The 24,662-nt window shown below is 49.8% G+C and overlaps 1 protein-coding gene across 7 annotated transcripts in view; it reads right to left on the reverse strand.

Moving 5' to 3' along the window:
- Positions 1-24,662, reverse strand: part of UNC13B (unc-13 homolog B) — a 3,555,093-nt gene that overhangs the window by 1,113,946 nt on the left and 2,416,485 nt on the right. For all 7 annotated transcript variants that reach the window (XM_078674667.1, XM_078674666.1, XM_078674664.1 and 4 more), the window contains one exon: positions 20,027-20,095. In XM_078674667.1, coding sequence (XP_078530793.1) covers positions 20,027-20,095 — 69 coding nt within the window. The remainder of the gene's footprint in view (positions 1-20,026; positions 20,096-24,662) is intronic.

The raw sequence follows: 24,662 nt of genomic DNA on the forward strand, positions 1-24,662 counted from the left end.
GTGAGCACGGGACTGTTGCAAAAAAAATAGCATGCGCCATGGGCCCGATGTACATCACATCAGCCCTGAGTGCCTGGAGGTTTGGTTCACAGAATCTATCCAATCATCTGCCCACAAAAACGATCTGGTGAAGGAAGTAACGGCCATCACCTATGGTTTAATCAAGCTCAACAATAGTCTAAATAGTCAGTCAGCAGAGGGAATAAGGAAAGTCATGCAAGCATCCCTTCTCCGAGCACTCTCCTAAGAACACCAAGCTTTTCCAGGGTCCTGCGCTGATATCCTGGAGCGGGCCCAGTGCGTGGATACAAAAAGATCTTTTGATTACTAAAACATCTTCCTAGGGCAAGACTCAGGCTGGAATTTGGACTGGTCAAACAAGCGCTAACCATCGAGGATGACTTTCTTAAATACTACAACTGTATATTGAAATCACCAGAAAAAACCCTAAAGAGCTGACTCAGAGACATATTCGAAAAATCAGGCTCCCTATAGAACACCCAGCTTGAGAGTGCACTTGTTACTAAGGTGATAAATCAGTCAGCAATTGCTTTGTCTCCTATCTCTGATGTAACCTGGAAAAAGATTATCAACAGACAAGTGCAATTGGCCTCATTCCAGCAAGACCAGGCATCATTAAAAAAATTACCTTTCCTGGTCCCGCTAAATTCCTCATATTTGGTAACCAAACCTCAGTCTTATCTCTCAGCTTCTCTCAATTCCAAAACTAGAAGAGAGATTATGTGCAAGTGATTGCTGGCCTTACCGATATTGGATTTTAACCGGGCTGTTGGAATTAAAAATGTTATTGTCCCATTGCTCGGCTTTCATTCTGTGTTAAGTTAGCATTCATGGTGCCATTTTATTAGTAGCCGCCATTCTGTTCTATGATCGAAGCTAAGCTCCTGCCTCATTCTGCTTGCCTCACCAGAAAACTGCCACCATGCATCTTTCCTCGTTTTTCTCCAAGGCCGAGTTCAGCTGCACTAATGAATGTACTCTCTATTAGGGCATACCTTTGCTGTTAGATAGGCTTGTTCCCACCTTCTAGAATGGCGGGCATGGACAGAGTAACCTTGGAGCAGAGATAACATTACCTGGTCCCAGGACTGTAGCTCATCCTTCTATGACTCCTTTGTTTGCTAGTGGCTGGATTGGTATTTTCCAGCCTGGGCGTTTTCTTAGGGATTTGGAAATGTAGAATATCTTATGTCATGTTGGGGGAGTCAGTCCCTCAGCAGCTATCTCATAAGGCTGGTCAGACTGGGCTCCGCTGCAGCACAATACTAACAAATAACTTGGGCTTATATTCTCTACTGTCTGACCGACTCCGTCGTCGAGCCGGCAGCACAGAAACGAATGGCTAACGGGACTAGAACAGTGCTTGGCCACCCCCCCATTGGCGTATGCACTAGTGCTTGGTTTGTTATGTTGCAAGTTTTCTTGTTCGGCCCAGCAATGTTTTCAGGCTGCGCCAACTCAGTTTTGTTCTTGGGTGGGGAAAAGTACGTCTCCTGGCTGATAGTTGCAACTTGCGCTATGAGGTGCATGGCACCTTGCAGTAATTTCACCTGGGTCCAATCATGGTTGAAACTATAGGGAAGTATAAACTGACTACCTGGAATGTTCGGGGGCTCGGGGCCATTCAGAAGAGGCATACGCCATCATGCCCAAATCACATTCATGCAGGAATCACACCTAACAGTGATATGTTCAAAAACCTATCATACCAACATAAACTAATCAACATTAAAGTTTGATATGATATATCATTTCACAACAAAATAAACATAGAGGTCCGGAGGAAATTGTATTTCATTTAATCTTTAAGGCTTTCCCCAAGTCCAGCCAACACGTGTTTCGTCGATTGGGCAGGAACCCACGACTTCATCAGGGCTGATATTCAATGCTTATTAACTTTTGTGCCTTCTGGCTGGTTGTAATTCCGACCCAGCCAATTATGGCATGGGTGAAGAAATCATTATCTGGTCTCGGTCTCAATGTCTTTGGCGTTTCTACAATTGGGTAAATATTTGGGTCCCCGTAGCGATATGACGTAATTATCCCAATCCAGCAATCCGTGTCGGACTTTCAAAATACGGAAGTACGTGCCTTACTTGGCGCATAATACGCTGCCGTGGAACTCCGAAAATATTGGAGTAGCGGGGAAATTTTCCTTCAATAATATCACTGGAGGAACGATCCCATTACCATTCCGGATTGCTGGATTGGGATAATTACGTCATATCGCTACGGGGACCCAAATATTTACCCAATTGTAGAAACGCCAAAGACATTGAGACCGAGACCAGATAATGATTTCTTCACCCATGCCATAATTGGCTGGGTCGGAATTACAACCAGCCAGAAGGCACAAAAGTTAATAAGCATTGAATATCAGCCCTGATGAAGTCGTGGGTTCCTGCCCAATCGACGAAACACGTGTTGGCTGGACTTGGGGAAAGCCTTAAAGATTAAATGAAATACAATTTCCACCGGACCTCTATGTTTATTTTGTTGTGAAATGATATATCATATCAAACTTTAATGTTGATTAGTTTATGTTGGTGTGATAGGTTTTTGAACATATGTACTGCAATTTTTTGATTACTGGTGGGCTATGATGACAACCCATACCTAGGCACCCAACTACACAAATTATTACCAACCCAGGGGATTTAATCAGCCTATATACTGTTAAGCGCCATAACCACAGAGCTTAGTCATCCCTCCTATCTTTAACACCTAACAGTGACCGAAGCACATACGTTACGAAAGAGATGGAGAGGCACCATAATTTCGACTTCCTACTCCGCCTTTTCTAGGGGGTTACTATTTGGGTACGTCACGGTACTCCCTTTGTGGAACTAGAACGGAGGGTGGACGACCAAGGGAGGTACGTTTTGGTAAAAGGCACACTAGATGGTACCCTGCTGGTCCTCGGTAGTATTTATGCCCTGAACTTTGATCAAGATACATTCCTTGCCAAGGTAGGGCGGGCTTTAGCTGATTGGGTAGATATCCCCTGGATCCTGGGAGGGTACTAGAATATGGTGCTGGATGTGGGACTAGACAGGACGCATCCTCCACTGCAACTGACGGGGATACATAGAATGGCGGATACATTCCAGACTTGGCTAGAGGGATGGGGACTGGTGGATGTGTGGCGTGCATTACACCCGACCCACAAAGAATACTCTTATTATTCCCCGGTACACAACCTTCATACACGACTAGATAGATTTCTGTGCACTAACTCTCTGCTGTCTAAGTGTTCTTCATCGGAATACCTGGCTAAAACCTTCTCTGACCATAGGCCACTTACATTAGATCTGCAGTGGGGTAGGGTGCTGTCCCCAGTGCCCACCTGGAGGCTCAACCCACAGCTGTTGGAGGACGGCCCCTTCCGAGCGTCGCTGTCGGAGGCCCTAGATAACTATTTCCGGGAAAACTGGGACACGGCAACGTCCAATCTGGTGGTGTGGGACGCCCTGAAGGTTGTAATTCGAGGGGCGACCATAGGACGATTAGTGGGGGCCCGGCAGGAAATACATAGGAAGCTGTGCGAGGTCGAGCACCGGCTGAAAACAATGGAAAGGGAGGCAAGCGTAGACCCCGACCAGAAGGGGGAGTTGCAGATCAATAATATCGACCACGCGGAGTTGCTGGAAACACTACAGGTCATAGACCATAAAGAGTATTTACGCCGTCAGCAGGCCGATTCAGACAGATCGGGAGCCCTACTGGCCCGCCTAGTACGGGACCGCCCTGAAACCCCGATAATTACACAAATTAGAGACGGGTCCGGGAGGATCGTACATACACAGTCCGAAATTAACAATGCATGACGGGTTCATCTGCAGGCACTATACGCCCCCTTTCCCATGGATGCCACAGATGGGATAATAGATTTCCTGCGAGACTTACCTTTCCCAGTCCTGACTCGAGATGAGCAAGCTGGGATGGACGGACCCATCACGCAGCAAGAAATTCGGATTGCACTCCGAGCCCTTAAGCGCGGTAAGACGCCGGGCATGGACTCCCTGTGGAGTTTTACCAGACTTACTCCGCAACCCTGGTGCCTTTTTTAGAGAAGGTCTACAAGACGTCGTATGAGTCTGGTCATCTACCCGTCTCGACGATGCAGGCCCTGGTTACTTCTATACCCAAACCTGGCAGGGATACTCTTGAGCTGACTAATTACAGACCCCTCTCGATGCTATCCACAGAGGTTAAGATACTCAGTAAGGCCATCGCTCTGAGGATACAGGCCCGACTCCCTGCCTTGATCCACTCAGACCAATGCGGATTCCTCCCAGGTAGGAGCACTTCGCAAAACACGCGGAGACTCCATTCCCTCATGGCAACCATGCCGCAGGACCTCCCCCGGGCAGGCTGTATCGCATTAGACCTCAGTCAGGCGTTCGACTCCTTGTCGTGGTCGTTCATGTTTGAAGTGCTGAGGCGCTTTGGTTTCCCGGAATCACTGATAAAATGGATACGACTATTATATACAGACCCCTCAGCAAGGGCACGTACTAGCAGATACATATCGGACAGTTACTCTATCCACAGAGGCACCCGACAGGGTTGCCCTCTGTCACCCCTCTTATTTGTCTTGACGCTAGAACCCTTAGCGATCGCTCTCAGAACTCACGCGGATAGAATGGGCATCTCCATCAGGGGGACACATAACTTAATATCGATCTATGCCGACGATATCTTACTGTACTTTCGGGACCTGGAGGGTGACCACTCTCCCATAGTGAACATATTTGACCGATTTGATGCGGTGTCGGGACTAGCCGTTAACCCTGCAAAATCTACAGGCTTCTACTTCAGGGCACAGCAGCACCCTCCCTATATTCAATTTGGTGAACACCAGATTCCAATAGCGCAGACCACGTTCAAGTATCTGGGCATTAACGTTTATAGATTGCCTGAGGACCAGATCGAGGGCAATGTACATAGAGCCATCAACGGTTTACGGAGTAGTGTGGGATTCTGGACATCCCTGCCCCTGTCCGTCATGGGCAGAATTGCCGTCTCTAAGATGGTCATGCTCCCCCGTATATTATATTATTTTGTAAATCTACCGGTTCTCCTCCCACAGCAAATTTTTAACACACTGAATACACTCCTGATCACTCTAATATGGGGCACGGGAAGGAGGAGAATCAGTCTCCGGAAACTACAACTGAGTACCAGAGGAGGAGGTCTGGGGGGGCCGGACTTAAAGGGGTACTACTTGGCGAGCCAGCTCCAGTGGCTAGCGCGATGGATAGCAGGGCGGGATCTCCATGAGATTAACCTCACGACTGAGCGACTGGCACGCGGTGAACTGCATGCCCTCCTTTTGCCAGGGACCAAGATCCCTCGGGACTGGCCCCCTCTCTTACACACCGCCCTGATGTGCTGGCGGAAAGCACTAGCGTACACGTCAGGGATCACGCCTTATGCAGACAATATCCCTCTGTTGGGGGTCCCGACGCTGCAAGGACGACTGACGCGCGGTAGATTGCAACCCTGGGCAGACGCAGGAGTAGACACAGTGGGAGGTCTATTTGGGGACGACGTACTGCTAGACCATGACTCCTTTTTGCAACTTACTGGAGCACCCCCGAGGCTATACATACTACACGCCACAGTGTCACACTATGTACGAACGACATGGGCCCCACAACGAGTAAAACCTGCATGGCACGAACTAGTACACCTACTAAATTACATGGGTGCCGGGGGACACCTGGTGCCAATGGCTCTACACTGGGGTCAGGGAACACGCTGCCATATCCCTCAATCCACTCCGAGACGCCTGGGCACTGGACAGGGGTGAGGTGCTGACGGACGGCGCCTGGAAGATTATCCTTGAACACCCTAGAAAGGTGTCCCGGAATGTTAAGTTTAAATTTATACAAGCTATGGTACTACACAGGGCATACCTCACCCCCCAAAGGCTCCATAGGATGTTCCCAGATTCTCCCCACTGCTGTCCCCGTTACAGGGCTGACGAAGCCGGTCTTCTTCACATGTTATGGGCATGCCCACGTCTACGTAGTTACTGGGGAGAGGTTTGCCATGTCCTACATATAGTCACAGCACTGCCGGTACTGGAGGAGGCGCTGTATTGCCTGATAGGTCACCGGAAACGCCCCAAACACCGTAAGGCCCAGCTGAAGCTCCTTGAATTATCCTTGCTGTTGGCAATTAGAGTTTTAACCATGAGGTGGAAGTCTGCCAGGCCTCCAGACTTAGAAGTATGGCGATCTGATCTGCTGAAATGGGGCAGAGCTGAGGGAACTAGTTTGCGTAGGGAGGAAGAGAAGGGACAACGAAAATACCCAATTGCGCTGGACTGGGAGCGGATGCTACTGGAGGTGGAGGAAATGGAGAGGGCGCCATCACAGGAGGACAGCTCTTAGATGTGAATGTGTGGAGATTGGAGGTGGAGCTGTTATGCGGCAAATAGACCCAGAGAGCGCACAGGTCAGTCAGCTGAGTGTGAGTAGGCTAGCCAAGATGAGGTTGGTTTAATGCCAGGACAGGTTGCCATGTACACGAAGAGACAAGGAGAAGTACAGGATGGGGTGGGGGGAGCGGGGTGGGACGGGGAATAATGTTAAGACTAAGATTTCCAGGAATACTATTGCGTATCTAAGACACAATACACGGAGGTGTATGGAAGGTTATATCATAGGTGATTATTGTTTTCCTGTCCTATAGCTTAAGATCGTGCGATACTAGACATGTCTTAGATGTACCGTGATATGCCATTGGTCTTTAAGTTAGAAGTTATCTGGTGTGGGAGTAAAGAGGAAAAGACTGTACACTGTTGGAGATACCTAGCTGTGTAATGTGATATAACATGCAGTCGCAAATAAAGTGTTAAAAAAAAAAAATACTGTCTGACCGACTCTTCATTTGTTTGGAAGGCCGAGAAGTGGTCACTAGTGACCCGGGTGACCCTATTCGGGTCACTTCCTTCAGGGCTTGGGATAATCCAAAAACCGGAGGAGCCTGTAGGATGTGATTATAAACATGAATCACGGCTGCACTTTGTGTTGCTGCCCCGCCATAGCCGATGAAAGGAGAATCTTACTCAGGGATCTATATCTGAGGGAAAGAACAAGCACCTGCCTAAAGGCCTCGGCAACATGTTTTTCCCAAAAAGAGCCCTCAACCCTGGCCCGCTGTGAAGATTCATGCAAACTATCAGGGACGCTCTCCGTCCCCGTCCTGAACCCCTTCAACACCCGCACAATGTGCAAAAGCTGATACTGGATTACTTTAAATTGATACCAGGTGATGGACATTCCGCCCAACAGAAATTAAACCATCAGGCCATGTCTCGATATCATTAAAGATATGCTCGTGGATGGAGCCTACAGCATCCCCGCAGGAACTACAACCACATTGGGCTTGAGAACATCATTGATTGGGGATCACCAACTACCTCAATCACTAAAAGTCTGCTCTGGACTCCACAATGGTACAAAGCACAAGCACTTTATCAAATAATCAGGTCTGAGGACAAAACAGGTACTGTCAAAGGACAATGGAGGAATAACTGGGAAATTGATGGGTCACAAACGGGTGTTATGTCAGCGGGGGACGATCCATTGAGCAAGGGGCAGTTGACAGCAGAAAACGTAAGTTTCTAGGCCACACGATCGCACAGAGCAGCACACGCAATGTATCAGAGAGTCAGGGCCACGGGCAAAACATGCGTTGCTTAAGGGAGAAGATCGTGGAGTCGGAGAACTGATGGCACGGAGAACTGGGGACAAGGGCTACAGGGTGTCGTCTGATGAGTAGTGCGCAGCTTTTTTTACATAACCGGATGTTACTTCGCCATTTTTGACCCATGATGTAAAGGCCAGCTGCAACGCTCTACGCAAAAACTTTCTTTAGTTGGATATGAGAGTAATAGGTTTTTATTTTTGTTTAAACTACGTGAGGATTTTAGCTTGTGCACATTTTTATGAGTCACTGTGAGAAGTTGGCCTGATGTGCAGTGCTCACTATTCTAGTGATCACTATATATCAGTCCAAACAACCCTTATTGATGATTGGTTGTAAGTCAACCTTATAGACCAGCTATCCTAGTAGCATGGATACGAGCAGTCTAAGGCTAAGACTCTAGAGGGCGTGTTAAGCCAGCTGTTTTACCATCACATTACCCCTTGAACACCCAGTGAAAGGACACCACACAAGTGTTATGAAAATAAACAGTGTATTTATTAGAATCACAACAACCCTGTACTCTTTATGAGGACAGGGTGCTAGGCACACAACAAAACTCTTACGAAAATACTTAAGTTAGCACGTTATACACAAATGCCCGAGGGGCACGAAAAACCATATACTTTAAAAGTGGAATGCGAATTACTAGCAGGTAAGTAACAGTTCTAATAGGCTTCGGAATCGCTAGGACTGGACTAGGGAATCGTTAGATTACTACTAGGAGACCCAGGGGACTCGGGTGCAGAGTGTGCACTCTCACGCGGGATGCGGGACAAAGTCTATGGAGGCTAGTAAAGGCAAAGTTAGTGTTCACGGGCGAACCCGACCTGGTAGGAAGAAAATGACAGTGGATCCTGACCCTAGGATAGTGAGGCTATGCTGGGACACCGAAGTGCCGAAGTTACCTAGCCCAGGGGCTGCAGCTGCATAGGTCTGAAAAGACGTCGGGGATCTCGTTGCCGGACCAGGAGCCTGGAAGGAAGAAGTTGCTGGCAGGCGACCAGTGAAGAAAAGTTCGATGGATCCAAGCCTGGATCAAGGAAGAAGAAAACCTGAAAGCAGAGGGGACCAAGTTCTTGAATCACTAGCCAGTGATTAAGTGGGCACCAGGATGGCACCGGGCGAAGTCACCGCAGTCAGGTGAGTGGGCGCTGCTGGGCTCTGCAGTCTCTCGGACCAGGAGGCGTTGTCGGCGACCAGGATGGAGGTGCGAGCTGTCCCACGAAGGTTCTTGCTGTCGACGTCGCTGGACCCAGGATTGGGCAACAAGTCTTGGCAAATGCAAGGCCCACGCGGTGGACCTAAAATGGCGTCTTGAGTGGACCAGGAGGGTCCAGGGTACTTCTCCGATGGAGGGAAGCAAGGGCCAGTCTGGAGCAACCAGACCAGCAGCAGAAATGTCGTCGGGCGTCGTCAGGAAGGCCACAAGCCAGCGGGCTAGTAGCCAAGCAACGCGGTGAGCAGTAAAAAGCAGAAGGGCCCCACGCAGATCGTGGAGATGCTGGGGGGCTGCTCTTCGGTGCTGGAGCTGCTCAGGGTGGGGGCTTCTCGGACCCCAAAGCACTCACCAGGAATTCACTCGGCGGGCTTGCTGGAAAGAAGTCGTGCAGTCTTGAAGATGGCCGGTCCCTCGAGGTCTCGTCACACCCACGAATCTCAGCGTGACTGATGATGCAGGTAGAGGTCAGAGGTGCCAGGGAAGCCGGTTCTCGTCGAGCTGGGCAGTCGGATTCCGGAGGAAGGACTTGCAGCAGACCGCAGTGTTCTTAGATGGTGCCTGCGGATGCAGGGTGACTACTCCTTAGTCACAAGGGAGAAATCTTAGGAAGAAGTCTTGAGTTCCTTTCGCAGAAAGTAGTTTCAGGATTCAAAGATGATCTGATTTGGAAGGGGGCCAGTCTCTACCTTTATCCTGTAAAAAGGGGCTGGCACGCGACTAAGTCCTGCCCTATGGGTGGGACTAGGAGGGGGGTGGTTACACCCACTTCCTTGGCGGGCTTTTCCCCAGCACAGGGTCTGGAGTGACCCTGGAACTGGTTCCAGCCAGCCTATGCACAGTGAGCACCGGGGTGCCACGTGCAGTCACCTTCCTCTAAAGCCCTGCCTACCTACAATACACAAAACCCTGTCTGGGACGGTGCTGGCACCACCCCTGGCAGGAAACCCTTTGTCCTTATCTCCTGCTCTGGGAGGACTCCCAGCAGCAGGAGGGCAGACTGGTGTCTCGGTGGCAGCGTCCATTTTGTGGAGCTGAGGCTCTGTTTGACTTTAACCGGGGTTAGGGGTTACATACATGTCGTGTCCCTCTAGAAGGGTGGAATGCTAACCCCGTCGCCAGAATTGGCGAGGGGTTAGTATTCCAATTCGTATGACACCTTACTCGACATGTTTTGATAAAGCGATACCAGAGTTGGCATATAACCGCGAGGATTATAATGCACTTAAGAGTATATGGTATGCGATATCATGGAAACGGCTAAGGGATGGATCCCGAAAGCCGCAGACAGGCTCAGCTCATGCCAGAGCACCATCTCACACGATTCCAAGCACTCTGCCTTCAGGATTGTTAAGGCCTGCCATAGGAGTGACTGATAGGAGATCTGTGTGTCCATTTTTAGGGTTAGATATAGGTATACTATATCTAAAGCAAAGGGTGATTACACCACCTTGCCCCAGCTGTCAAGCAGCCAGTTGTGTCAGATTTGGATGGCCAGCCAGGGGTGGCATAATACATGCTGCAGCCCCTGGTAGGCCCTGGGTACACCTATGCCCTGGGTACCTAAGGTACACTGTACAGGGACTGATAAGGTGGCTCAGTATCCAATTTAGATATGTACCTAAGGTACATGGAATCCATTTTACAGAGAGAGCAGTGGGCCTGAGGTCCTGAATAGCAGGGCCTCAGGTCAACTAAGTCAGAAAACCAGCAAAACACCAGGCAAAAAGTTGGGGGCAACCATAGTCAGGGATTTACCTTCCTACATAACCCCCCCCCAAACGAAAGGAGATAAGGCTATCCTTGTCCAGGTAAGCCTATATTGCCTAAGTGGCCATTTAAGGAAGTACCAGCACTGGCATGGTTACCCCCTATGTCATGGTCCACTAAGCAATCCCTCACCCTAAGGGTGTCTGAGGGTCTCCACCATAGGGAATCTCTACCTGTGGTGTGTTTTGTCAAAGAAAAAGGCTGGTGCTGAAATGGAGTACTGAAGTGAGGCTCCACTAACTTCGGGCTCAGCTTCCTCCAATCATCATCCACCATAGAGGCCTTTCTTTCCAAGACTGAGTTGTTTTGGGCTCTCAGGGTCAACCTCTGGCTACCTACAGCTGGAGGTTGGGTCCCTCTGTTTGGCTTACTGGAGGGACAGGTCAGGTCTGGGGCCCTCAGGTCCCAAGTTTGGCTGTGCCCAACAGTGTCCATCTGTGGGAGGTCCCTAACTAATTTTAAGGGGGATCCCTCAGGAGTATGTTTTATTTTCACTTGGCTAGGACTACTAGCTTCAGTGCCCTTAATCTGCTGATTGGGAAATTCTTTTGGACAGGGGGCCCCTTGGGGTCCAACACTGGCCTCCCTGACCTCTACAGCCCTGGGCTGACTGAGGCAGGGTAGAGAGGGGCAGGTTACCTGCTCCAGACTGGGTCCCACCTTGGAAGGGTCCACTGACATCAGGGGTTCTGCCAGGCTAGGCCTGACTACCTCTGTGGCAGTTTCTTCACAAGGGGTCAGATCAGTTCCCTGAGGAGGCTGATCCTTTCCTAAAGTCTGGTGGGAGGGAGATTTCTCTTCCTCCTCAATGCTCTCTGTCTGAGTGGAGTGATCCATAGTTTCAGGCTTCACAACACTGTCATCTGTCTGAGTTTGAGCTGTGGCCATCACAACTCTCCCAACCTTTTCAGGAGGGGGCTCAGTTTGGGTGTGGGCTGTTACCATGACAGCCTTGACAACCTGTTCTGGGAAGGAAGTTGTCTGAGATGGGGTTGTGACTGGCACAACCCTCCTGACCTGTTCAGGGAGGACATCTTGGACTGGGGCTGTGGCTATCACTGCCCCACTAACCTTACCATGGGTATTTACCATTTTAGAATGGGTTTCTTGCTCAACTTCAGCCCAGGCTGAGAGCTCTAAATCATTCCCCAGTAGGCAATCTACAGGCAAGTTTGGTGACACTGCCACTCTCTTGTGGCCAGTGACACCTCCCCAGCTGAGATTGACCACTGCCATGGGATGATCTCTCTGGACTCCATCAATATTGGTTACCTGGTATGTGGCACCAGGTAAAAGTTGCCTTGAGGGGACTAGACTCTCAGTCACCATAGTGATGCTAGCCCCTGTATCTCTATAGGCCTCAACTTTTATACCATTGATGAGGGGCTCCTGTCTGTACTTGCCCAAAGTGTTGGGACAAGTTGTGAAGTTGGCAAACCCCATGCCAGTCTCACAGACAAGAGTATCTAAGTTTGGGGACCTGGTTAGGCCAGAGTCCCCAGGACCTCCCAAAGTAAATGCACCCAAATTCTTGGGGGCACTCCCACCACCTGGGGGATTACTACTAGTAGTAACAGGAGGTTTGGGAATGTTACTTGGGGGTATGTTTTCCTTATTGTTATTCTTTGGGCAACTGCTGTCAGTTTTTAAATGACCCACCTGTTTACAGGGATAACAATAAGGTTTCTTCTGGTTGTTGGAAGGATTCTGGGACCCACCCCCCTCAGAGGATTTTTGGGGCCCTGATGTGGTTTGATCTGTAGATTTATTCCCACCTTTCTCTTGAGGCTTGGTTGATTCCTTTTTCTGGTCACCACCTTGGTTCTTGGGCCTAATCCTGGTTCTGACCCATTTGTCTGCCCTCTTACCCAATTCTTGTGGAGAGGTCAGATCAGAGTCTACCAGGTGCTGGTGTAATAACTGGTTCTGACAATTATTTAAGACTTGCTCTCTCATAATAAGATTATACAATCCTGTGAAGTCAGTAACCTTGCTACCCAGTAGCCAGCCTTCCAAAGCCTTAGTGGCACAATCAACAAAGTCAGACCAGTCCTGAGACTGAGTTTTCTGGGTGTCTCTGAACAGCAACCTGTACTGCTCAGTGGTTAAACCAAACCCATCAACCAGTGCATTTTTCAGGACCTGGTAATTGTTAGCATCCTCAACTCTAGTAGTGAGGAGCTTATCTCTACCTTTACCATCAAAGGAGAGCCACGGTATAGCTGCCCACTGACTCTGGGGAATGCCCTGCACAGTGCAGGCCCTCTCCAGAGCAGCCATCCATTTCTGGATGTCATCCCCTTGCTTAAAGGGGGGCACTATTTTAGTCAGGTGTTTAGTATCTAAACCCTTCTCTCTATCTCTTGGGAGATTGCTGCCACCAGTGGGAGCTAGCCCACACATCTGCTGCTCTCTAGCAAAGGCAAGCTTCTCTTTGGCCAGGGCAAGTTCTTCCCTTTCAATCCTCAGTTTAGCTTGTCTCATCCTTGCTTCATGCTCTCTTCTCTGAGGGGAAGTCAATCTCCTCTGGGGAGAGTTCCTTCTCCCCTGAGAAGAGGCATTAGAGTGCAGAGATCTAATGGAGTCCCTAGAAAGAGATCTATCTCTCCTAACTCCAAGGTTAGGCCTACTTAGGGTCAGTACTGGGGGTCCCCCAGATCCTAGCCCAAGCAAGGCTAAGTTGGCCCTGGTTAGCCTTCTGACTACCTCAAGACCTTTGTCTACCTCATCCCCAGAGAGTTCCTCTTGATCCTCCTCCTCAACTGCAGTAGCAGTGTTGGGGAGGTCTGGATCCCCAGAGGTTCCCTCTAAGGCTGGCATGTTCTCATGTAACTGAGAAAGCTTTCTGGCATCATATGTCTCTAAGAGACCTATCAGAAAGGGAGTGGTGGGGTTAGACCCCCGCTTCAGTTTCCTGGAGACACAGATTTGTCTCATCTCCTGAAAACTGAGAGCTGCATATCTTGAAGTGACCTGTGGAGGGTCAACACTGACCAGGGGAGTCTCAGTAGAGTCCCCCTGAGTCGACATGCTTTTCTAGTGAGGTGTAAGTGGTGCACTTACCTACACTATATGTTTGCCTACTGATCCCTTGCTAGAGTTGTAGTTTAGGGTGTGCTAGGCCCTAGGAGCTACAACAGCTGGTTCAGTAGAACTCAGAGTATTCTAAGCTAAGTTATATGTACCTTTAGTACTTATGTGATCTTTCACAAGATATTCTTAGGGCATGTGTGGTAAAACAACAGCAAGCTCAAATCCCAACCGCTGCTCACCAATGTGAGAAGTTGGCCTGATGTGCAGTGCTCACTATTCTAGTGATCACTATATATCAGTCCAAACAACCCTTATTGATGATTGGTTGTAAGTCAACCTTATAGACCAGCTATCCTAGTAGCATGGATACGAGCAGTCTAAGGCTAAGACTCTAGAGGGCGTGTTAAGCCAGCTGTTTTACCATCACATTACCCCTTGAACACCCAGTGAAAGGACACCACACAAGTGTTATGAAAATAAACAGTGTATTTATTAGAATCACAACAACCCTGTACTCTTTATGAGGACAGGGTGCTAGGCACACAACAAAACTCTTACGAAAATACTTAAGTTAGCACGTTATACACAAATGCCCGAGGGGCACGAAAAACCATATACTTTAAAAGTGGAATGCGAATTACTAGCAGGTAAGTAACAGTTCTAATAGGCTTCGGAATCGCTAGGACTGGACTAGGGAATCGTTAGATTACTACTAGGAGACCCAGGGGACTCGGGTGCAGAGTGTGCACTCTCACGCGGGATGCGGGACAAAGTCTATGGAGGCTAGTAAAGGCAAAGTTAGTGTTCACGGGCGAACCCGACCTGGTAGGAAGAAAATGACAGTGGATCCTGACCCTAGGATAGTGAGGCTATGCTGGGACACCGAAGTGCCGAAGTTACCTAGCCCAGGGGCTGCAGCTGCATAGGTCTGAAAAGACGTCGGGGATCTCGTTGCCGGACCAGGAGCCTGGAAGGAAGAAGTTGCTGGCAGGCGACCAGTGAAGAAAAGTTCGATGGATCCAAGCCTGGATCAAGGAAGAAGAAAACCTGAAAGCAGAGGGGACCAAGTTCTTGAATCACTAGCCAGTGATTAAGTGGGCACCAGGATGGCACCGGGCGAAGTCACCGCAGTCAGGTGAGTGGGCGCTGCTGGGCTCTGCAGTCTCTCGGACCAGGAGGCGTTGTCGGCGACCAGGATGGAGGTGCGAGCTGTCCCACGAAGGTTCTTGCTGTCGACGTCGCTGGACCCAGGATTGGGCAACAAGTCTTGGCAAATGCAAGGCCCACGCGGTGGACCTAAAATGGCGTCTTGAGTGGACCAGGAGGGTCCAGGGTACTTCTCCGATGGAGGGAAGCAAGGGCCAGTCTGGAGCAACCAGACCAGCAGCAGAAATGTCGTCGGGCGTCGTCAGGAAGGCCACAAGCCAGCGGGCTAGTAGCCAAGCAACGCGGTGAGCAGTAAAAAGCAGAAGGGCCCCACGCAGATCGTGGAGATGCTGGGGGGCTGCTCTTCGGTGCTGGAGCTGCTCAGGGTGGGGGCTTCTCGGACCCCAAAGCACTCACCAGGAATTCACTCGGCGGGCTTGCTGGAAAGAAGTCGTGCAGTCTTGAAGATGGCCGGTCCCTCGAGGTCTCGTCACACCCACGAATCTCAGCGTGACTGATGATGCAGGTAGAGGTCAGAGGTGCCAGGGAAGCCGGTTCTCGTCGAGCTGGGCAGTCGGATTCCGGAGGAAGGACTTGCAGCAGACCGCAGTGTTCTTAGATGGTGCCTGCGGATGCAGGGTGACTACTCCTTAGTCACAAGGGAGAAATCTTAGGAAGAAGTCTTGAGTTCCTTTCGCAGAAAGTAGTTTCAGGATTCAAAGATGATCTGATTTGGAAGGGGGCCAGTCTCTACCTTTATCCTGTAAAAAGGGGCTGGCACGCGACTAAGTCCTGCCCTATGGGTGGGACTAGGAGGGGGGTGGTTACACCCACTTCCTTGGCGGGCTTTTCCCCAGCACAGGGTCTGGAGTGACCCTGGAACTGGTTCCAGCCAGCCTATGCACAGTGAGCACCGGGGTGCCACGTGCAGTCACCTTCCTCTAAAGCCCTGCCTACCTACAATACACAAAACCCTGTCTGGGACGGTGCTGGCACCGCCCCTGGCAGGAAACCCTTTGTCCTTATCTCCTGCTCTGGGAGGACTCCCAGCAGCAGGAGGGCAGACTGGTGTCTCGGTGGCAGCGTCCATTTTGTGGAGCTGAGGCTCTGTTTGACTTTAACCGGGGTTAGGGGTTACATACATGTCGTGTCCCTCTAGAAGGGTGGAATGCTAACCCCGTCGCCAGAATTGGCGAGGGGTTAGTATTCCAATTCGTATGACACCTTACTCGACCTGTTTTGATAAAGCGATACCAGAGTTGGCATATAACCGCGAGGATTATAATGCACTTAAGAGTATATGGTATGCGATATCATGGAAACGGCTAAGGGATGGATCCCGAAAGACGCAGACAGGCTCAGCTCATGCCAGAGCACCATCTCACACGATTCCAAGCACTCTGCCTTCAGGATTGTTAAGGCCTGCCATAGGAGTGACTGATAGGAGATCTGTGTGTCCATTTTTAGGGTTAGATATAGGTATACTATATCTAAAGCAAAGGGTGATTACACCACCTTGCCCCAGCTGTCAAGCAGCCAGTTGTGTCAGATTTGGATGGCCAGCCAGGGGTGGCATAATACATGCTGCAGCCCCTGGTAGGCCCTGGGTACACCTATGCCCTGGGTACCTAAGGTACACTGTACAGGGACTGATAAGGTGGCTCAGTATCCAATTTAGATATGTACCTAAGGTACATGGAATCCATTTTACAGAGAGAGCAGTGGGCCTGAGGTCCTGAATAGCAGGGCCTCAGGTCAACTAAGTCAGAAAACCAGCAAAACACCAGGCAAAAAGTTGGGGGCAACCATAGTCAGGGATTTACCTTCCTACAGTCACCATCAAGGTTTGCTTGTCGTATTGCTGTTTCGCTGCATTGCAATAGTTTTAAATAACTTAAGCAAATACAATTCATTCATTCAATAATGATACAAACATCCTTGCCCGTCCTCGAGGCACTGTGCAAGGAGTAAGCCATAATAATATACCTTCCCCTGGTGTATCAGTGGGTAAGCACCTGCGAGTGGGCACGGCGAGTCTTTCATCCACACGAGCTAGGTACATTCGTCACCAATTAAAGTTAGTTCTGCACTATATCTAGTCCATTTGTTTTTTTGCGTGCTCCTTGACACATTTTAGAAATATATAATGAGGCCGATGCCCACAATTGATTGCATTTGTGATGTAATCTACAGTGACTAGTTGTAATGCATGCGTGGTAAAGGTTTTCGTGGAAACGGCTTCGTTGTAGAGGCCGTTTCCCGACTATATTGTGATCTGTGATATATATATATATATATACATGAAGATCCCATTTCTTATTTACACGTGCAAGGGAGCCGTTTCTACATCCCCCACCTTTCGCCCTAGTAGTGAGTAATCGTGAACCCTGCTCAGCCTCTGTAGCCAAGGGAAGGAGAGACCGGACAGCAGGAACCTAGCGTGTGATTGGCTACTAATGACTGAACAAGCAAGTGATTATTATTATTATTAATAAAGGGTTTCTAAAGTGCGCCCTCGCCCCCGCGCCTCAGATCAGACGCCTCGGTGACCCCAGGCCTACAATTCATTATTACGCTCATTTTGGTTATTGTAGGAGCATTGGCGCTGACGTGTCCAGGGCCGGATCCCCGAGGCGAGTGACTCGAGTTCTCGCGCCGGCCCCGCTCCTGTGCCCACGGGCGCCGACGTGGCCACTCACGCTGAACGGAGGCAGGACGCGCTTCCACAATTTCCAGGAATTTCCCACACAGAAAAATCCGAATACGGGAAAAAGAAATTATGCGACGGTTCTCAACAAAATCAATACATTAAAATTCATGGTTTTGAAATGAAACGGCAGAAAAGGACCTCATTAAAAGAGGAAAGGGCCATTTTATTTAGAGCCGTGTCGCGGCGCTACTGTCCTCCTTAGCCTCTATAGGTTCCAGACTTTAGTACATCAACGCGTCGCTAGCGCACTGAGGCCAGGATCTCATCAGCTGGCCGTGTCGCGGCGCTGCGGTCCTCCTCACTTACCCTCTCTGGCCCAGGTTATAGTACGGAAATCAATGCCCTTTAGCCTCAACACGTCCCTAGTGCATCGAGGGCAGGGACTGGCGGCGAGGGTTGATTGTAATTAGCTCATTCGTTTCCCGCCTCGCGGCGCTTCTGTCCTCATTATCCTTGATAGGTTACATTACATCAACGCGCCACTAGCACACAGAGGCCAGGCACCGCTGGATAGGATTCATTCTTATTAGCTCATCAGCTGGGCATTTCGGGGCGCTTCTGTCCTTCTTACCCTCTGTCATACCTGCCAACTCACACGGAGCCACCACCGTGTGACACACGCTATCAGATCCCATCTCACGGTCACCCGGTGACAGGGTAAACGGGCTGAAAACCAACTGTACATAGTGGTTTTCAGGTAGTTTTCCTTAGCCTTGAACAGCCGACGTCCATTAAGAGGTAACAAAGCACCCCAGTACATCGGCACCAGCCTCAGCCAGCTTTTTTTGTTGTTATTGGGGGGTCGGGGGGGGGGGGGGTTCAAAAGTGCCTCTTAGGTACTTCTGGGCACGAGGCCCCGCCCTCCTGTAAGATGTTCGTTTAGGTTAGCAGGTATGCTTTCTATATACGTCCACGCGCACTGAGACTAGGGCCAGGCGGCCAGGATTGATTCGAAGTAGCTCATCAGTTGGCCGCCTCGCGGCGCTACTGTCCTCATTACCTTCCCTAGCCCAGGTTACAATATGGTAATGTCCTTAACATGAACGCGTCCCTAGCGCACTGAGGCTAGATAGGATTCAGGACCGGTTCTAGAGGGTGAGCCAGGCCCACCCAGGGCCATTCAGAACTGAAAATGGGCTCTCGCTTACCGTTTATTTTGATGATTGACTGTCATTGACACCACTGACATGGGATACTTTCAGGCCCGGGGAGAGGTGTGAAGTGAGCTGAGCATATTAGCTGCTGTGATGCACAAATGGCCAGCACAGATATCCTGAAAACTGAATTAGGATTCCGGGCTTATTGCATCGCTTTTTACATTTCAATGCTTTGCAAAGTAAAAAGCTGCCCACGTTTTTTAAAAATATGAAAAGCTGTACAGTGGCTCTGTATGGCAGCAGAAAGATTTCTGCTGCTGCAAATGACCAGGAACATGCAGCAGTCAAAGTACTGCATCTTACAGACTTGACAAGCAGAGTCCCTCCTCTTCCTCAAAGCTGGAAGCACATCAAAGAAAGCAGCTCTCTGGGTGATGATTATTGTGTTACAAATGTAAAATGCAGACATACGCCAATGCCGAAAATATCAGATCGATTGAATACTTTGCTGCTTTTTGCCCAGTACCCACTCAACTTCATGGCCCTCCCAAAGAAAACATTCTAGAGCCGGGCCTGAAAGGATTGCTTCTATTTTTAGCCTTCTTTAGGTTTTAATCAAAGCTATATAAATACTGCCAAAATAAAAAAAATTATATAGAAAACCTGTGTGACAATGGAAAGAAACGGTAGGTGCCAACCTCCAGATGGGCCCCTGGAGCCGATGGGAAAGGGCACAGGATTGGGCCTACAGTATTGGCATGAACAACCCCAACCTCTGAGGGGATTCCAAGTCAAACGAAGGCATCGCCCTTAGTGGTGTCCAAGAGCTGTTGAGATAGTCACACGCAGTGTATGCCAATGAAACATAGCCAGGGGGAGAATTGAAAGCAACTGCTAAGACAAACCACACCCTACAGAGACCCCATACTCGCATTACAAGACATACTTTACTGGCATTTTAAAGAAAAAACTCAATCAAACATGCAAATTAAAGGAATGACAAGAGAGCCAGAAAGGAACTAAATTATAGCAAAAAAAATCACGGTTGGATGAAAAAAGCTAGCACACAATATCCAAGGTGTCGAACGCTTCCATATGCGTGAGGTGCAGCAGCCAATATTCTGTACATTGTGACATTTGACCATGTAGTATAGTGCCAGGCTAAAAGTGTCACTTCGATCCACTCTCTGATGGTTGAGAACAACCACATACACAAGATAATATTTTGGCTTTACACAGTGAGCACGAGGATCACATCAGTAACGGGCTGTTTACATGACGAAAGAGCACTATTACTCATCTCTTACTTACCCTATACATTGAGAGATCTATGCGCAGCGAGTTGTGCAGCTGGTCCAGAAGTTTAACAAATTTCTCTTTCTGCAAAATGAAAAGGAAGAATGAGGCAAGGATGTCTTCAAAATGTACTGTCAGTCCAGGAGAAAAAGACATTATTGAAGATGCAAAAGCACCTGTTCTTTAATGGGCACCGAGATGGAAGTTGAGCTGCTGCCAGCCTTCGCCACATTATATTTCACAGCTCAGAAAACATATACTAGGTTATGAACATCCAGAGGGACTTACGACTGCACTTAAACCTACGTCTGCCGGATCACCATACCAACACCATATGTGTGTACTTTTACAAGGAGATGCAAATGTCCTAAAGTCAGTACAACAGGGTAACCTCTCTCTTTGATCCACCCCAAGTGCTAACCTAGCATCCTAGGTAAGGCCTATACCAAGGGCAGCTCAGCATCAAGAGGTGCTGATGCTGAGCTGTGAAAGCTGCTGACTGTACCAAACACTGCAGGAGAAACAAACAATGGTCTATGGAAACTGGAAGCATTCATATAATAATAATTTATCATTACAAAATGCATACTGTATGGTTCTGGAAAATTACTGTTGAAATATTGACACAGGCTCACTGTTGAACTGTGGTGTAGGCACTGACAACTTACTCTCCTGTTATGGTTAGCCATCTTTTAAGAACAACAATTTACTAATATTTTACCAACCAATAAATAATTATATATATATATATATATATATATATATATATATATATATATATATATATATATCTATCTTTCCTTTTATATTGCGTAGCGGAAACGCCTTTTCCTGTCATGACAAGTTTTTTTTTTATTTACAGAGCGAAAAGGAAGGAACTTTAGGGACTGTGGCACGGAAGGTCAGGTGTAATGAAGACTGGGGTAAGTAATCCATGCATTATCCCCAATCCACTCCTTTCTCATCACAGTCCTACCTACTGAGGATACAACAAACAACTCATAGGATGTAAGGAAGAGAAAAATAAACTAGTTTGCATGCTCAGAAGAAACAGCAACAACAAATTATTTCATGTATGAACTTAATTATCTGAAGGAGAACACAATAATTTTTTTGCAAAGTCGGCTATATCAACAACATCCCCGCCTGGAGTGCTTTACACATGTATTTAGTGAAGTCGAAGCACCAAATGCACAAGTTACTTACCTTCGGTAACGATATATCTGTAAGAAACAGTAGTTAGTATTAGATTCCTTACCTTAGAATATCCCCAGGCGTCAGACTGGATCCGGAAATTTTTGCGTAGCAGTACCCATGCGCGTCAGTAGGCGTCGTCCGCGGCTCCGCGTCGTGATGACATCGTCGGAGTACTTAGACGCCGCCTCCGCGTGCTGACGTCAGTTCTTATACACAGCTTTTCCGCGCCAGAAACGCAGAGCCATGATAAAAACCGACACTAGTGCCATGAAACTAGGGCCCTGAAAGAGGATGACCTTAACCCTAGATATCGGTTCGCCGAAGGAGGAGGATGGGTGGGCGGTAAGGAATCTAATACTAACTACTGTTTCTTACAGATATATCGTTACCGAAGGTAAGTAACTTGTGAATCTGAAAGAAACAGGTTAGCATTAGATTCTTTACCTTAGAATAAATACCCCAGCAATACCAACCCCGGTGGTGGGTCTGCGAACCAATGATCACACCAGAAAGCGCTGGAGGACGGAACGGCCAAAGAAGCCATCCCTCCGGACTTGTCTGTCCAGGCAGTAGTGTCTTGAAAACGTGTGCAGCGAGGCCCACAAATGTCCTGCAAGGGGACTCTCCGGCCCAGGGCAGTAGTAGCCGCCGCAGCCCGAGTGGAATGGGCCCTCAGCCCAACAGGAGGCTCCTTTTTAGCCAAAGAGTAGCATGCCTTGATGCACAACACGACCCACTGAGAGATGGTCCGTTTGTGCACCGCCCGTCCCTTCTTAGCGCCCACGTAACCAACAAAGCGTTGGTCATCCACCCGGAACTGGCGTGTTCGGTCTAGATAGAATGACAGCGCACGTTTTGGGTCCAGACGATGGAGCGGCTCTTCCTCTTTAGAGGGATGCGGAGGCGGAAAGAAGGTGGGCAAGGTGATGGACTGCCCGATGTGGAAGGCTGTGACTACCTTGGGCAGGAAAGAGGGTCTTGTCCGCAACACAACCTTGTCCGGATGGACAGAAAGGAAAGGAGGTTTAGAGGAAAGGGCCTGGAGCTCACTCACTCTCCTGGCAGAGGTGGTGGCAACCAGGAAAGCAGTCTACAGAGTAAGAAGGCGAAGAGGACAGTTATGAAGTGGCTCAAAGGGAACATAGGGTAAGTCAAAACCAGATTCAAGTCCCACTGGGCCATCACGAAAGGAACAGGGGGAAACATAAGAGTGATGCCCTTCAAAAATCTGTTAACAATTGGGGACTTGAACAAAGAAGGCTGATCAGGTAGCCTCAAGAAGGCGGAAAGGGCAGAAAGGTAGCCCTTGATAGTGCCCAGAGCAGAGCACTGCTGGGCAAGAGAAAGAAGGAAGAGGAGAACCTCCGATAGAGGGGCAGAAAGGGGATCCATAGCCTTTGCTGTGCACCATGCCACAAATTTGTTCCACCTGCAGGCGTATACCGATTTTGTGGAGGGACGCCTGGCTGCCAGAATCACGTCACAGACTTCAGGAGGCAAGTCAAATGGCCTCAACTGTCGCCGCTCAAACTCCAAGCATGGAGGTGGAGACTGGACAGGTTCGGGTGGAGGACCGTCCCCTGCTGCTGCGACAGAAGGTCCTCCTGAAGAGGCAGATGAATCGGGGGATCGACTGACATACTGAGTAGCTCGGGATACCAGTATCTTCGTGCCCAGTCCGGAGCCACAAGGATAACTTGGGTCCGGTCGCGCTTGATCTTCTTCAGCACTCTGGGCAGAAGTGGTAGAGGCGGAAAGGGGTACAACAGACCGCAACTCCACTCGCGACGAAAAGCGTCTCCGAGCGAGTGGCGCCTTTGAAATTCCAACTCGCAGAACTGATGACATTGCGCGTTCTCTTCTGTGGCGAATAGATCTAACCAAGGCTCTCCCCACTGCTGAATGAGGCCTAGCGCCACATCCGAGTTCAGACACCATTCGTGATCCATCATGCACCGACGGCTGAGTTTGTCCGCCCTGGCGTTCAGAGAACCTGCCAGGTGTTGAACCACCAGGGTCATGCCCTGATGTTCCAGCCACTGCCAGAGGCGCAGAGCCTCCTGACATAGGGTCCACGACCCCACCCCGCCCTGTTTGTTGCAGTACCACATGTCGGTGGTGTTGTCCGTGACCACCTGCACTACACTCCCCCAGACAGAGGGGAGGAATGCCTTCAGTGCAAGCCGGATCGCCCGCAGCTCCAGAAGGTTGATGTGGAGCCGGGACTCTGCCGGAGACCAGAGGCCTCTGATCTTCGCCTCTCCCACGTGGCCCCCCCAGCCCTGGAGGGACGTGTCCGTCACAACTACGTGCTCCGGTTGGGGAAGGGAGAGGGATCTGCCGCTGACCCAATCGCGGTCCGTGAGCCACCACTGCAACTGTCTTGCAGTGCCCTCCGAGATCAGGACGTGGTCTGACAGGTTGCCCTAATGCTGGGCCCACTGAAACTTCAGGTTCCACTGCAGAGCCCGCAACCGCCACCGGGCGTGATGCACCAGAAGGATGCAGGAGGCCATCAGCCCCAGAAGCCGCAGCGTCAACCTGACAGAGACTCGGGATAAAGGCTGAAAGATCGGAATCAGAGCCTGAATATCCCAAACCCGCTGCTCGGGAGGATAAACCCGAAACTGCGTCCAGAACCGCTCCGATGAAGAGGAGCTTGTGAGAGGGGCACAGGTGTGACTTTGGCACATTGATGGAGAACCCCAGCAGGTGCAGGAGGTCGGCCGTAGTCTGGAGGTGGCTGACGACTGTCTGGAGCGAGCCCGCCTACAACAACCAGTCGTCGAGGTAGAGGAAGACTGAAACCCCTAACCTGCGCAGATGAGCTGCGACCACCGCCATCACTTTCGTGAACACCCGTGGGGCGCTGGTAAGGCCGAAGGGGAGCACGGTAAACAAAGTGCTCGTGGCCTACCGTGAACCGCAGGTAGCGCCGGTGGGCCGGCAGGACAGAGATATGAAAATAAGCGTCCTGCAAGTCCAACGCTACCATCCAGTCTCCTGGGTCCAGGGCAGCGAAGACCTGAGCCAGTGTCAGCATCTTGAACTTCTCCTTCCGGAGGAAGCCGTTGACGTTCCTTAGATGCAAGATTTGCCCTTCTTGGGTACCAGAAAGTAGTGGGAGTAACAACCACACCCTACTTCTGGCCCAGGAACGCGCTCGATGGCCCCCTTGGCCAAGAGGGCCGTAACTTCCTCTTGCAGAAGTTGCATGTGATCCCCCAACACGCGGTGGTACTGCGGTGGCATGGCTGGAGGAGTCGCCTCGAAGGGGAAGGAGTAGCCCCTTCAGACGATTTGCAGCACCCACCTGTCCGATGTGACAGTGCGCCAGTGGAGGTGGTGATGGCGAACCCCCACCGGCGTCACATGGGCCTGAAAACTCGGAAGGTTTTGAGGCGGATGCTGCAGGGGCTGGTGTGGACTGGCCTCGCCGTTGTCCTCGACCACC

Source organism: Lissotriton helveticus, chromosome 2_1, assembly GCF_964261635.1.
Source record: "Lissotriton helveticus chromosome 2_1, aLisHel1.1, whole genome shotgun sequence".
In the NCBI taxonomy this organism is placed as follows: domain Eukaryota; kingdom Metazoa; phylum Chordata; class Amphibia; order Caudata; family Salamandridae; genus Lissotriton; species Lissotriton helveticus.